Source organism: Onychomys torridus, chromosome 5, assembly GCF_903995425.1.
Source record: "Onychomys torridus chromosome 5, mOncTor1.1, whole genome shotgun sequence".
NCBI lineage: Eukaryota > Metazoa > Chordata > Mammalia > Rodentia > Cricetidae > Onychomys > Onychomys torridus.
In genome coordinates this window covers 11,825,845-11,840,208 of record NC_050447.1, presented here as the reverse complement: position 1 = coordinate 11,840,208, position 14,364 = coordinate 11,825,845, and the positions used below count along the sequence as shown (strand labels likewise).

At 53.1% G+C, this 14,364-nt stretch overlaps 2 protein-coding genes across 10 annotated transcripts in view; both read right to left on the bottom strand.

The window, feature by feature from the left end:
* Window positions 1-315: 315 nt before the first annotated feature.
* On the bottom strand, window positions 316-3,209 carry Lyl1 (LYL1 basic helix-loop-helix family member). 3 transcript variants are annotated; one of them, XM_036189194.1, is made up of 4 exons: window positions 3,133-3,194; window positions 2,120-2,471; window positions 1,958-2,028; window positions 316-1,240 (listed from the first exon to the last, which is right to left on the bottom strand). In XM_036189194.1, the coding sequence occupies exons 2-4, from the start codon at window positions 2,446-2,448 to the stop codon at window positions 828-830; spliced, it is 813 nt and encodes a 270-aa protein (XP_036045087.1). In that variant the 5' UTR covers window positions 2,449-2,471; window positions 3,133-3,194; the 3' UTR covers window positions 316-827. The 3 variants fall into 3 exon arrangements, with proteins under 3 accessions (XP_036045087.1, XP_036045086.1, XP_036045085.1); XM_036189193.1 differs by having other exon boundaries at window positions 426-1,240; window positions 1,937-2,028; window positions 3,153-3,209; XM_036189192.1 differs by having other exon boundaries at window positions 426-1,240; window positions 1,937-2,028.
* A 1,948-nt stretch (window positions 3,210-5,157) lies between these two features.
* Window positions 5,158-14,364, bottom strand: part of Trmt1 (tRNA methyltransferase 1) — a 13,716-nt gene continuing 4,509 nt past the window's right edge. For 4 of the 7 annotated variants that reach the window (XM_036188611.1, XM_036188608.1, XM_036188612.1 and 1 more), the window contains 14 exons: window positions 14,208-14,350; window positions 13,771-13,958; window positions 9,541-9,656; window positions 9,340-9,452; window positions 7,975-8,123; window positions 7,734-7,820; window positions 7,580-7,649; window positions 7,356-7,490; window positions 7,180-7,265; window positions 6,650-6,758; window positions 6,473-6,549; window positions 5,695-5,814; window positions 5,478-5,607; window positions 5,158-5,342 (listed from right to left, as the gene is read on the bottom strand). In XM_036188611.1, coding sequence (XP_036044504.1) covers window positions 5,181-5,342; window positions 5,478-5,607; window positions 5,695-5,814; window positions 6,473-6,549; window positions 6,650-6,758; window positions 7,180-7,265; window positions 7,356-7,490; window positions 7,580-7,649; window positions 7,734-7,820; window positions 7,975-8,123; window positions 9,340-9,452; window positions 9,541-9,656; window positions 13,771-13,958; window positions 14,208-14,327 — 1,662 coding nt within the window. In that variant the 5' untranslated portion in view covers window positions 14,328-14,350 and the 3' untranslated portion in view covers window positions 5,158-5,180. Of the gene's footprint in view, window positions 5,343-5,477; window positions 5,608-5,694; window positions 6,550-6,649; window positions 6,759-7,179; window positions 7,266-7,355; window positions 7,491-7,579; window positions 7,650-7,733; window positions 7,821-7,974; window positions 8,124-9,339; window positions 9,453-9,540; window positions 9,657-13,770; window positions 13,959-14,207; window positions 14,351-14,364 lie in introns of those variants that run through there. The other 3 variants (XM_036188613.1, XM_036188614.1, XM_036188610.1) reach the window with 3 other exon arrangements.

Sequence of the window (14,364 nt, the reverse complement as noted above, 5' to 3'; positions counted from 1 at the left end):
CCACCAGCACCAGCATCGCGGACCGCAAAGGCCGCCCGTCCCGTCAAACAAGTTTCTTCTTAGGCTAAGAAACGCAGTATATACGAGTATCTCTATATATAGTACTAATGGATTTGGTGTGCTTCCCCCTTAGCGTCCCCTTCCCTCTGCTCCTCTTTCAGCCTGGTCTCCCTTCTCTGCCCTCCACCCCCCGTCTCTGCACTGAGATACATAAGAAACAAGGGTAGTTTACTGTCTGTTTTGTTTTCTGGGTTTTCAGTGTCCTAGCGGAATGCAAGTAGGCAGCCAGCCCGTCTGTCCCCTCTCCGCCCGCCCCGCCCCACCCCGTCACTGCGCTTCTGTTATACCATCTTTGCCTGACTCTCTCCAGCTTCTCCATTGAATGGCTAATGTGTATGTGAAATAAAGAAATAAAGAAAAACAAATGCAAGAGTGTCTGAGTCTTCGTTAACGCGCTTAACAGGATCATGGATCAAGCGCAACCAGTTGGGCTCGCTGGGGTGGGTCCTCCTCCTACACACTGTCCGGGGGCTTCCCGCCTCCAGCAGGGGGCGCCGCCGGGAAGGCCTCCAGACCCTTCCCTACCTCTCCAAGCACCCCTAAGGATCCCATAGTCACTTTGCTTTGTTGAGTCTCTGGCCTTGGCCCAGAGAAGAGGACACGGGCCAGGCCACCTCAAGTAGCCGGTGGGGAATTTTTCTTAGAAGTCTGCGGGGCCCCTGAGACGCCGGCCACCCTTCCAGAGCTACAGGGCGTTTCATCTGGGCGACCTCAGTCCCCTTTACAGGGAGCTCACTGCGCAGCAGGTGAGGGGCCACTGCCCTGGGTCACCGCACCTCAGGACTCAGGGCCGTCTGCTCCATCTTGATGGTTCGCACCGACCCATTGGGGTCGCCGTCGCAGTCCCCAGGAAGCACGGGCCGTGAGCGCGCAGCCTCCACGCTGTGTCGGGCCCCGCAGCGCGCACCGCCCTCCACTCCCCGGTGCACCGGCGGCTTGCGGGGCCCGGGAGCGCTGGGGCCAGAGGCCAGCACAGCCGCCTGGTCTCGCAGCAGCCGCACCAGGAAGCCAATGTACTTCATGGCCAGGCGCAGCACCTCGTTCTTGCTCAGCTTCCGGTCTGGCGGGTGGGTGGGCAGCAGCTTCCTGAGCTCCGCAAAGGCGCCGTTAACGTGCTGCTGCCTCCAGCGCTCTCGGCTGTTGGTGAACACTCGACGAGCCACCTTCTGGGGTTGGTGCCCTGAGGACCCGAGGCATAGCGTCAGCATAGAGGCCAGAGGGCACCCACTGCTGTCCTCAATGAACACCACCAGCTTGGGCTTGAACCCAGACTGTGGGCTGTGTAGACACCATAGCTGCTGAGCGTAATGATGCCTTGATGACCACGATGTGATCCCTTAAGAAGTCTATCCTGCGGTCTCATTCTGAGCGAGTGTGTTCCTGGGTTTACAGAGGTTCTTTTGCCTGCCGTGGGCCTGTGGGTGACTGGTGGCCTATCTGATGGCTGTGGTTGTGTGAGATCATGCCATGTGGTTGTGGGTGTTGTGTGTGTGTGGCTGGGGTTCTGAGGTTGACTGTGGTCTCCTAGCTCTGTGTGATCCTAGTCCAAGGTGGTCTCTTTCACCACTAGGTTTTTCGGCTTGGGGAGCGTCATCTGGTGGCTAAAATGTCTTATTGTGGCCATGACTAGCTATAATGTTTGCTTTGATGGGACTCATTATGTAGCCCAGGCTAGCCTCTGAACTGATTACAAGGGCAAACCGCCAAGCTAGGCTCAGTGCTGTGGTGTTGGCATCAGCTATCACTTGTGTGAGTTGTTCTGTGTTGGTGGTGTGTGTGTGCATTCCACAAAACACCTCTCCCTGTGGTAGAGTACAGGTCAGTCAGACCCAGGCTGCAAGCACCCACAAGTACACGCACATGGATACACACTCACCCTCAGCCAAGTCCAGCTCACCAGGGCTTGGTCTTCGCTTCAGACGGCTGTTAGGGAAGATGCTGAATGGTCCTGCTGGCCCAATGTAGACGCTGTAAGGGGTTGTACGTCATGAACACCTTGTAGGCAAAGACCCTGACCACCAACCCTCAGCACAGCCCACAGTCCCAGCTCCTCACTGACCTGTTGAGGAAAGGGTGGGGATGGTAATGCAGGGCCAGGGTGGGCGGAGCCGTTCCCAAGGCAGCTAGCTGCAGCAGGGAGGGTCGAAGAGCATTCAGCTCTGTGGTGGGCATGGCTGCCCCTGTGGGTCTGGTATGACCCAGGTTTATCACTGGCACACCTGGAGGCAACCAGGGGGTGCATGGGTTTCGGTGGTCCACCTCTGCAGGAAGGGGCCCAGGTGAGGCCAGATTAGGGAGAGGAGCAGGCCCTGGGCTGGAGGCACGCACCAGCTCAGCTTTCTCAGCCATGGCGGAACCCACCTCTGCCTGGGCCTGGGGTGGGCACATGGACCCAAGGATGGAATGCTAACCTGTGGGAGGGAGCAGAGTTACTGGGAAGGCCAGAGACCATCTTTCTCCCACGTGTTTGACCTATCTGAGCTCTTCAGTGCGAGCACCCTGAGGAGAGGAAGGTGCTCTCTCCTCAGTCAAAGGCAGATGAGTAGACCTAGACACTGCAAGGACATGAAGGGGGGCTTCCTCCACAAGACGGGGTGTCTACTAGGTGCTAGGCAGCATTGGCCCTCTGAATGCCTGCCCAGGGTTCTTTGTCAAGGGCTTCTTGCCTCTGAGCCAATTTCCCACCTTTCAGAATCTCTCCTACCTGCAGCTGGGGTACACGGCAGGGATCCCCTAACTAACTCTGAGACCCCCTGAAACTCCAAGATTCACCCTATGCCACCTCTCCATGGTTGGCCCAGGAGCCTCTACCCTGGCTGAAAGTTCCTCTCAGTAGCCCTAACCCCATCAGCATCCAGATTTTTGTACCCTACATAACTCGTTTGCTGGACTCCAGGGTCTGGTTTGTCCTGACAGGGTGTGACCCCCCATCTCTCTGCCCTGTCCTCTCCAGCTGGAGAAGATCCTCTGGCTGCTCAGTTAAGGGCCCCAGCTGACGAATGGATAAATGAACTAAGGAACGCAGACTACAGGAGCAGACTCTCCGTCCTAACTTTCAAAGCTCTTTCTTACCACCCCGTAGCAGTTCTCACAGCCTGGAGTGCTGTATGGTCAGGGCTGTCAATCCAGGTTAGGAGGCAGTTCCCATGGTCCAGTCCGTCAGTGTGCCCTAGGTGGTCCCGTTGGGCCTCAGAGCTGGGCTGCGCCACCTCCCGGGCTCCGGAGGGCCTGAGCAGTCTCAGAGTAGCGGCGGCGTGGTGGGTAACCCCGAGAGAAAGTGAGCGGCTCCTGGACCGACCCGCCTTTTCCCCGCCCCCAACAGCCTGGCTTCCTCCCTCTTACCCCCTGGCGCAGAGGCCAGAGGATGCTGGGCCTGTGCAGATAAGGGTCTGGCTGCCTGGCTGCGCCTGATAAGGAGCTGTGCCGACCCCGGAGGAAACCAGCAGGCAGGGATCACGGAATGCGCACCTCCTGGCCCACCCTGGCCAGAGCGGGCAGTCACCCTTCAGGGCTTGCTGCTCCCCTTGGCACTGGGAGACCCTAACCCTCAGGAGACCCTGGAAGCAAACTCACACAAAGAGGAAACAAGGCAAGGCTGCCTCTGCCGTTATTCTGGCTTTGAACCCCACCCCTTGCCCACTGTCTGTACTGATGGGGGTGGAAGGGGCCCCTTTCCGGTCCTCTGACGCCCCATGACCCAAGGGCCCCAGCCTCCAGCCTAGTTCCTCTTTTTTACAGATCCCCTGTGTGCTTCCCCCCCCCCCCCACACACCCAGGAACAGGGCTCCAGGAGACAGTTCTGGCAGTTTGGCCTTGCTGTGTCCTGAGCCCTGTGACACTTCCAAGGTATTTCCAAGCCCAGGGGAGTAGGATCAAGAAAGAGTGCCAGAGCTGTCCAAGGCTTCCCAAGATACCAGGCCACACCACAACTGGGCGGTGTCCCTTGCTGGTAGGTATTCTGGAGTGACATTCTGAATTCTGGAAACCTGGGGGCTGGAGAGATGGCTCATTGGCTAAGAACACTTGTTGCTCTTGCAGAAGATTCAGGTTCTGTTACCGGGATCCACATGTTGCTCACAATCACCCCTAGTTCCAAGTCTAGGGGATCTGACACCCTCTTCTTAACTCTGAGGGTCCCAGAGAAGCACATGGTTCATATACATCTATACATGCAAGAAAAAGTCATATACATAAGAATAAATAAACCCTTTACAAATCCTGGAAACCCTGCCGAAAGCTCCCAAGAGGGCCTGGCATGTTAGCTCATGCCTTTAATCCCAGCACTTGGGAGGCAGAGACAGGCAGATCTCAGAGTTCAAGGCCAAGCTCGTCTGTCTACAGACCGAGTTCCAGGACAGCCAGAGCTACGCAGAGAAACCATCTCTGGGGTTAAAAAATAATAATAATAAAGCTTCCAAGAGGAGCTGAATAGTAAGTACAATATGCCTGTCCCATGTCCCATGTAATGGTTAATTGTAGGCACACTCAGGGAGGTACTCAGTGGCCATCCAGCCTCATTAAAGTGCTGAAGTCACCACCCCCACTGACTTCCTCTAAAGGAACTTGTAGTGGGCCTCGCTTTATAGCTGGTGGTGAAGGGTGCGTATTCCCCCAGAACTCCCTCTCAGCATTACTAACCCTCTACTCTAGGGGAGTCTCTTCACTGGATGTCTGGGCAGCCGCCCGCTGTCTGTGTCCTCAGCAACTGTACTCCTGTGGAGGAGCGGGCAGGAAGCACCTGGTCTGGGGCGGATGCACAGAGTGCCTGCTTCCCGTTTGGCTTCCGCCACCACACCAACTGGAGAGAGCTGGGCCCAAGAAACCAGGCAATGAGACTGCAGGGGGACTTGTTGGGTGATGGGGAGGTGGGGGGTGCCTGGATATTCAGAGGGGAGGCAGCAGGGTGACAGGCGAGCATGCTTGAGGCTGCCGCCCTGTGGCCACCTGATGAACTACTCTCCTGAACTGCCAGATGAGTTCCATGTCAGACAGACATAAAGTTGCAGTCAGGCAGGAACAACCCCAGCCCGCCCCGCCCCCAAACACAGGCAGAGTCCCTCAGGCAGACAACCTCCCCACTCAAAATGACAACCAGCAGAAAACGGTATCTCTTTATTGTCTCAGCCCACGCCTGGCCCAGCAGTGCCCCCACCAGCAGCATCTGGTCCGGGGAAGATCTTGGGGGTGGTCTCTAGACAGTCTGTGAGGGGAGTATCAGCAGAGGCCACAGGTGGTGTAGGGTTGTGTGAATAACAGCACTGGTCCCCTCGCTGACAGGTACCCTGGTAGGAAAATGGAGGGTGTGAAGCTCCAGGCTGTGAGCAGCAGGCCGGGGTTCTTTCCTTAGTCCCTAGCCCCTGCTGTGCTGGTCAGTTGTCCCTTGGCTCTGTGGCAGGGAGGGTGGAAAAGAGAATCACCTCCTTGAATCGTTTGCAAGGAAATGTCTTGAGGCGAGCTGCCCTCTGGGCTGGGTCCTCAGCAGGCTCCTTCCGCTTATTCTGTAGCAGTCTCCGCCTCTCCTCCAGATCTTTACTTGCTGCCTTGCCCCTGAGCAGAGACAGGGGCTGGTACCCTATGTTACCTCTGCCCAACCCAGCCCTAGCCAAGCCCCACCTCTGCAACATTACCACTTACCCTGGCCGGGCACGGGGCCGGGGCCCCCAGTTGGCTTCTGGATTGGCCTGGAAGCGCGTGAGTCCTTGCTGGCGGGAGCTGGGGTTGGCATCTTCCCGGATGTTGAAGTTGGCCTTCAGCCTGGACAAATGGGTGGGGGCTGGAGGCAGCAGCCGTGCAGGGTGAACACAGACAGCCCTAGAAGCCGCCCACCCCGAGGCAGCACCACATAGGTCTACCAGGCTCAGAGTTCCTCCATTTGCTGAGTAACACCTGGATTTCCTAGTGAATTTCTGACAAAGTGCCCTGGATCTGTCTCAATGGAGCTGGATTTGCAGCACCAGAGACAGACAAGCAACAAGACACACCAGAAGTAACCAAGGCTAGGGGGATGGCCCAGCAGAGGGCTTGCCCAGCATGCACAAGGCTCTGGGTTCCATCCCCAGCACCACAGAGCAATAAAAAATAATGTTGTACTGTGTCAGGACATGCCACTCAATAGCTACTTTGGTAAAAGATCTAAGTCAGGATGCAATGCTTGGCAGGGTGGTCCAGTCCAGAAGCGTTCTCTGAAGTGAGAGAGAAGGGACGGGCCAGACTGTGTGCTGAGTTCAGGCTGCTATGAGGAAGAGCCAGCCATGGAAGGGTCCATATGGCTGAAGGGGAGCCAGGCAGAAGAGTGGGAAGGGTACTGGGTGAGGACAGAAGGGGACAGTGGTTCTGGATTTCCCTCCGACAGCGTCTGTCTGGCCTGCTATGCCTGTGAGGTGGCTCGTCCCTCCTGCATGTCTGTCCATACCTGGGCTCCACGGCCAGAATTCGGAACGCCGGGCTGGTTTCCGACAGCCGCTCCCGTTTCACCGGACACTCCTTCTCCTGGGGAGAGAGGTCGAGGAGATGTTAGGCCTGAGGTGCACCCAAGTCACCATCCCTTCCTTGCCCTCCTGCCTCAAATCACGGAGTCATCTGCCCTCACCCAGCAACGCATGATGTCCCAGAGAGCTAGCGGGGGAGCGTCTGTCTTCACCGCATTCTTACAAGCATGGGAGAGAGAGACTCGGAAGCCAGCATGGAGGAGAGCTGACCTGGGTGCACAGAGACCACAAGGGAAGTCTAGACCCCAAAGCAGGTCATGTGGAATGGCATGTCTGTTTCTTTCACAGGAAAGACATGTCACTGAGTGTGACACCAAACCACCTGCTGGGGGCTAGGGAGATGGCTCAGTGGTTAAGAGCACTTGCTGCTCTTGCAGAGGACCCTGGGCTTGGAACCCAGTAGCCATATCACAGCGCACAGTCCTCTGTAGCTCCAGTCCTGGGGAATCTGACACCTTCTTCTGGCCTCCTCAGGCACTGCACGCACACGGTGTACATATACATGTGTAGGCAACACATACACACATAAAAATAAAAAACAGAGCACCTGCTGGAGGGCTCAAGGCCTCTCAGCTCTGCCCTAGGCACACACTAGACTCTGTCGGTTCAAGCCGCCCCCAAAGGCCCTCACCGGAGCTGCAGGAGGCGGGGTGTGTTGCAGTGGATGGTGCTGCTCAGTTGGTCCAGTGTGTAGTAGAGAGGGACATCAGGAAGTTCCTGAGAGGTAAGGATGGAGTGGGGTGCTGGCAGGGAGATGGGTCCCCTGCCCGGGTCGGAGCTCCCTCCCTATGTATGTCCAGTTCATACCTCAGTAACAACACTCAGGACACCTTGGATGCGCTTGGAGGTGTGGAAGCGGCCAGGATTAGTGGTCACTGCCTCAAGAACTCGGCCCACAAAGTTCAGGTCATGGATGGGGTCTGCCCACATGGGGCCTCCAAGCTGTGGACACACAGGGCACAGATGAGCAAGGGGCATGGATACATGCGTGCTGGGACCCCGAGCCCACTGCCTCTCTGACCTGGGCCCACCTGGTGTCGCTGTCCACAGTGTTCACACTCAGGGGTCACTGGAGGACCACAGGCAGCAGAGAACTTGACCCTGCAAGGAGAGGCAGTTTGAGGAGAGGCTGCTGGAGGAGTGGGGACCTAGGACATCCTTCCAATCCAAAACACCTCTGCTCACCTGCCAGCAGGGTCTCCCGACGCTTTGCCAAGGCGTTGCAGGTAGAAGGCGCCACACCCCACACACTGGTACACCAGGGCCTGCTTGCTGTAGAAGCCCAGGAGAGGCCATGAGTCCCTGATGCGCTCACCACACCTCAACTCTTCTCTCAGACCAACTCAGTCCCTTTTCAGACACCAAGGTCCCTTGGGCAAGACTTAGCTCCCCTCTCAATTCATCAGGTTCCTGCCGCTGGGCTTACCTGGCTGAGGACTTAACCTTGGCCTGGCCTGTGAAAACGCGCACAAAAACCCGGACATAGAAGTCAGCACTGATGCTGAGCAGCGGCACCACGAAGCGCTGGTAGCAGTTGGCGTGCAGGTCCAGGCTATGCAGCACAATTCTCAGGGCCTGGTGGCAGGATGAGCATTAGTGATAGGAAGAACAAGCTTGGAAACGCAATTTGGGTTTAGAGCCCACATTTCCTGGCTGTGTGACACTGGCAAACAGTGTCTTCTGTTCCTCAGTTTACCCATCTGCAAAGCCATGCCATTCTGTTTCTGTGGCTGAGAGTGGGCCTACACTATAGATAACGGGAGTGGTATCAGGAGCACTTCGAGCCTGACGTGAAAAGAAGGTGGCACTGTCCAGGCTCACAAGAGACAGCAAGATCTTATGGAACAGGATAGGGTGCCACCTTTGCCTCCCCACACCGCTTTACCTTCCCATCGCAACCATACAGGGTAGGAGCTATGACCACACCTGTCCTGTAGAGGCAAAACTAAGGCCCACAGAGGTGAAGTCAGCAGAGTCAGCAACTAAGCCAAGACAGAACTCAGACCTTGGAAAATCTCTCAGATTTTTTCTTTGTTCCAGCATTTGGGAAGTGGAGGTGGGAGAATGTGGAGTTTGAGGTTATCTTCAGGTACAAAGCAAGTTCAAGGCCAGCTTAGGCTACACGAGAGCTTATCTCAAACCCTCAACACCACAACTTCTGTGTTGGGGATGTGGCTCAGTGACAGAGCACTGTCCACGCACAAGGTCCATTCCCAGGCACAACACGAAAACCTAGTTTCATTCTGAGAGCTGTGCCTGTAATCCAGCACCTGAGAGGTAGCTGCAGGAGACCCCTGCTTGGGGTACTCAGTACCCTGAATTTGGGATGGCAAGATGGCTCAGTAGGTAAAGGTACCTGCTACCAAGACTGATATAGGGCTCAAATGGTGAAAGGCAAGAATGGACTCTAGGAAGCTGTCCTGACTTCCATATGTTCACCATGGGCACATATGACCCACAGCACACAAAAAATACCAGACCGGTCTCATAAGAGATCCATCTGCCTCTGCCTCCCAAGTGCTGGAATACACCAACACTCCTAACAAAAATATTTATTTTTAAAGTTATACTATCGAATGCTAGGGGGAAATGATTGCCTACCCACTCCTGCCCATTGACGAAGGATGTCAAGGATCTGCTTGCCAGTCATGTCACAGCTTGGGATGGACCAGTCCTGGCCATCCGAGGACACGGGAACAAGTCATCAGTATACGAAGGTGTGCTGGGGGACCAGGGTAGGAGTGCTCACAGCCTGTTCCTCAGCCCCCAGGGCAGCTTGGGGGACTCTCACCATTTCATGGCAGGCCCGGCTCTTGAGGGCCATGGCCCCATACTTGCTGTAGCACGTCTCTCCGCTATTCCCTGCCAATACTGCCATGTCCGTGCAGGTGACACACAGAAGTCCTGTGGAGAAGGGCAGGTCAGTGATGACCCTCGAAACACCCTGACCCTACACCTCGTGGGTATTCTGGATGCTGTGGCCCAGCCTCACCTCCATCACTCACAGCCTGCACTGCTGCATCCAGGAAGGGGGCAGGGCTGCCATAAGGGTCCAGGTCAATGACATCAAAACGCTCAGATGCCTTTTGGTGTTGGTACATCAGCATCCTAGATGTGAGGAGTCCAAGTTCTCAGCCTCTTAAACCAAGTCCCTGCCCTGTCCCCTGTGGCACAGTGATTTTGGCCTTGAATTTCAGGCCAGCTTAGCCATTTGGGGTTTCCTTTATATTTTTTAGCCATAGGGATGGAACCCAGAGTCTCGTGCATGCTAGGCAAGTGTTCTAATGCTGAGCTAAACTCCAGCCTCTTTGGTCATTTTTGTTTGGTTGTTTGTTTGGTTGGTTGGTTTTATTTGAGACAGGGTCCCCCTATGCAGCCCTAGCTGTCCTAAAACTCACTATGTAGACCAGGCTGGCCTCAAACTCACAGACACGCCTGAGTGCTGGGATTAAAGGTGTGCACCACTACCCCTGGCTTCCTTTGAGATTTGTTAGCCAAAAGATTTTTCTGTTTTACACAGGTCTCAGTCCCCCATCTATAACCCTGACAAACAACAGCCAATTGGAAGGACAGTTCCTTGACTCCTGTAGCCATAAAGAAACCACACTGCATGGCTGGTGATGTGGCTCAGTGACTAAGAGAGGAAGCTGCTTTGACACAATACCCAAGTTTGTTCTCAGCACCATGCTGAGATGACTCAACATGACTGCCACGGACACCCTGTTCCAACCTCTTCAGGTACCTGTGCTCACAGCTTGCTTGCTTGCGTTCGCGCACTCTCTCTCTCACCCACGCACATGCGCGTGCCCACACGCGGGGGCATACACACACAAAATAATAGATAAATAAACAAGCAAACAAATAAATAAATGGGGAGCAAGAAACTGGGTCTGTGCCAGGCCTGGTAGTGCAGACCTAGCTACCTATGAGGCTGAGGCAGGAAAACTGCAAGCTCAGGGCCAGCCCAGGCAACTTCAATCATGCCTAATGCAAACCCACAGCAGCAAGAACTCCACTGAGAAGAGCTGGTTTAGTGATGCCTACACCTGTACACTCCAGGGAACTGGATAAGCCCTGAGTGCAGGCCAGATCAACCAACAGCATTAGCTTCTCTCACCTGGTGACATTAAAGAAAAGATTCATTTGTTTAATAAATACAGGTATTTTATCTGCAGGAATGCCTGCCTGTGCAACATGTGCATGTTTGGTGTCCTCAAAGGACAGAGAAGGGAGTTACAGCTCTGGGGCCGCCTTGATATTGCTGGGAACAGAACCCAGGTCCTCTGGATGAGCAGCCAATGGTTTCTTGTTTGTTTGTTTTAAATTTTATTTATTTATCACGTATATAGTATTCTGCATGTACCCCTTCAGGCCAGAAGGGGGCACCAGATCTCATTACAGATGGTTGTGAGCCACCATGTGGTTGCTGGGAATTGAACTCAGGACCTCTGGAAGAACAGCCTGCTCTTCACACAAGACCCAAGTTTGTTCTCAGCACCCATCTATCCCTTCACCTCTGAGCCATCTCTCCAGCCCAGGCAGTGTTTTAAGTGCCGAGTTCAGCAAGTCCCACCTGTTGGCATAGCAATCTTCTCTTGTGTGAGTACACTCTACAATGCTCCATGACAGAAATCATCACCAGCCCAGCAGGGCAGTGCACACCTGTACTGTTAAGACAGTCTACAGCTATCAGTCCCATCTGAACCAAGGCTAACTAACACACACTATGCAAACGTCATACCACACGGCTGTAAGCCATGTAGCTGGAAAGCTGAGGTAAGGGACTGTCATGGTTTAGACTTCCTCTGCTATATAGTAAGGCCCACCTAAAGGAAAAAAAAAAGGGCGGGGGAGTAGCAGGGATGGGGGGCTGGTTCAGAAGAGCACTTCCTGCTCTTCCAGAGAATCTAAGTTTGGTCCACAGCATATAAGTTGGGTGGCTTATAACTGCCTTTAACTTGTTCCAAGGGATCTGGTACCCTCTTCTGGCTTCTGTGGGTATCTGCACACTCACACAGATACACATATCCATAAATAAAAAAATTTAAAAAATAAACTGAGGGGGTGTAGAGAGCCGACTCAGCAGGTAAAGGCCCTTGCCACCAAAACTGTCAACCTGAATCCCTGGGGCATGCATGGTGGGAGAGAACCAACTCTCGCACATTATCCTCTGACCTCTACAGATGAGCTGTGGCAAGTATACCCTTCATAAATAAATAAGTGTAAACAACTGACTTTTAAAACAAGACACCCGAATCTCAAATTACATCACTGTTCAAGCAAATGGCATTATAGTAACAAGTTTTTAAAAAGCCAGGTGTATATCTTTAATCTCAGCCCTGGAGAGGTAGAGTCAGGCAAATCTCTGTCAGTTCTAGGCTATCCTGGTCTACGTTGTGACTTTCAGGCTAGTCAGGGCTTTATAGTAACACCCTATTCAAAATCAAAACAAAACTAATACAGCTGGAGAGATGGCTTAGCAACATTTGTTGTTCATGCATAGGACCCATATTCAGTTCCCAGCACCCATGAGGTGGTTCACAATGACCCATGACTCCAGTTCCAAGAGATCCAATGCCCTCTCCTGACCTCAGACATTCATCTGTAGTACATGTATACATACAGGCAAAATAATCATACACATAAAATATTTAAAACTGAAAAGCAAGATGAAGCGCAGCACTTGGCAAAGGAGGTGTGGGAACAGAGTGGGAACAGGTCCCAGAAAGACAGCCCGAGGCAAGAGAGGATGGCAGTGTTACTACAAGGCGTTAGAAAAGAAAGTGATTTCTGGAGCCTGCTGGTATACATTCATAATCTTAGCTACTTGGAAGACTGAAGAAAAGCACGAGTTCAAATTGGTCAGACCACGTGTTAAAACTAAGTCCCTATAGACAGACACAGTTCTCATCATTGCACACCCTTGTACAGACTTTGGGCAATACACCTGTATTTAAGAATCCTGCTATGGGCCTGTGTGGTAACTCATACCTTTAATCCCAGCACTAGAAAGAAGGAGCAGCTTTATGACTTTCAGGCCATCAAGGGCTTTAAAGTGAGACCATTCCAAAAATAAACAAACAAACAAGAATCCTGCAATCAAGCCTATTAGCACAAAGGCGGGGGCAGGAGACAGTAGTTCAAGGTCACAACTACATTTCATGAGACATTTCACCAAAGGGACTTTTCAAGCTGGGGATAGAGTTCCACTGGCAGTGTGCTTACCTGGCTCTAGGCTCCATCTGATCCCCACCACTGAATAAACCAGGAGTGGTAACTTGCACCTATAATCCTAGCACTCAGGTAAAGACTCAAGTATCAGAAATTCATAGTCAGAGCCAGGTGTGGTAGTATCCCAGCACTTGGGAGGTAGATCTCAGAGTTTCAGGCCAGCCAGGGCTATATAAGGTCAGAGCCACCTAGTTTTATCCCCAGACCCACAAGTGGGAAGATAGAAATGACTCCAGTAAACTGTACATATACATAGGCATACATGTGTACATGTACACACACACACACACACACACACACACACACACAATGAATGAATGAATGAACGTAATTTAAAGTTTTAAAAAGGGCCAGAGAGTTTGCTCACTGGTTAAGAGTGCTTGCTGATCTTGCAAAGGGTCTGAGTTCATTTCCCAGAACCCATATGGCTCACAACTAACTGTATTCCCTTTCCAGAGTGTCTGACACCTCTTCTGACCTTGCAGGGCCCCAGGCACATATTCGTAAGGCTAAACATTCATACACATAAAATGAAGTATGTCTTTTTTTAAATTATAAAAAATCCAAGGTCATCTTCAGTCACAAAGCTAGTTCTGGACTATAGATGACATCACCATGACCAGCTCCAAAGAGACCACCCAGATGGCTGGGTGGGGACCTGCACTTCCAACACAAGCCTGAGGATCTCCTGGTGCTTCTCAAACACAGACAAATAAACAAAAGTTAGAAAAATATTGTCTGACCCCTGTGAAATTATTATTCTTTTAGAAACAAGGGAATTAGAGTTCAAAGAGGCTAACCCACCCAAGGTCATACTTGGAAGCTAAACAGGACTAGGGCTATCCCCAGGTAGCCTTATTCCAGGTGTAAGTTGCAGGTTCTGGGCAGGCCTGACTAGAACCTACTGGGAGCTACTGCTTAGCATGCATGAAGCCCTGGGTTCCATGTCCAGTACCACCCCGCCAATGACAACAACGGCCAATCAACCTACCGGGCATCTGCCTGGTTGGGCTGTACAAGATGTGCCACACCATTGAGGTGCACGTTTCGGTCTATAAGCTCTACGGCCCGGGCAGAGGCATCATTGGCGACCACAGACTGGAGGCCAGGAACCTCTAGAGCGAATCGGATGGAACGGAGACCAGAGGCTGCCAGGCCTTCCAGCACCCGTAGACCTCCCTGTTGGAAGTAAGCAGACGTGTCTGTCTCCTTTTTTAATATCACTTACTACTGAGTCAGTTCCCTCCTTCCACCATGGACTCTGGGGATCAAACTCAGGTCTTAAGGCTTTCTTGGTATGTGCTTTACCAGGGAGCCATCTTGCTGGCTGATGCTCAGGTCTCCGTCTTTCTTCTGGGCCCTCGTAGTTCCTCAGCTCCTTCCTATCACCCAAGACCCCCAAGCTGCCACCCCTCACTCAGGCCCTACCTCACAGATCTCACCAACTGCAACTGTCCGAGGCTGGTCTCCTGAGGTCAGGTTTTCATCCTTTTTCTGTTCAGCCTTTTCCTCTTCTTGCTCAGACAAGTTCACACACACTTTTTGCATGTCCTTCTCTCCTGGTACCTTGACTAGTCACCCAGGC

Bases quoted from the DNA above. Each gene is read 5' to 3' on its own strand.
- Lyl1 (XM_036189193.1), bottom strand. From the start codon at position 2,448: ATGTGCCCACCCCAGGCCCAGGCAGAGGTGGGTTCCGCCATGGCTGAG. The intron at 2,029-2,119 runs GTCAGTGAGGAG...AACCCCTTACAG, and splicing joins CCCCACCCTTTCCTCAACAG to CGTCTACATTGGGCCAGCAG. The intron at 1,241-1,936 runs GTGAGTGTGTAT...TCGGGTCCTCAG, and splicing joins TGAGCTGGACTTGGCTGAGG to GGCACCAACCCCAGAAGGTG.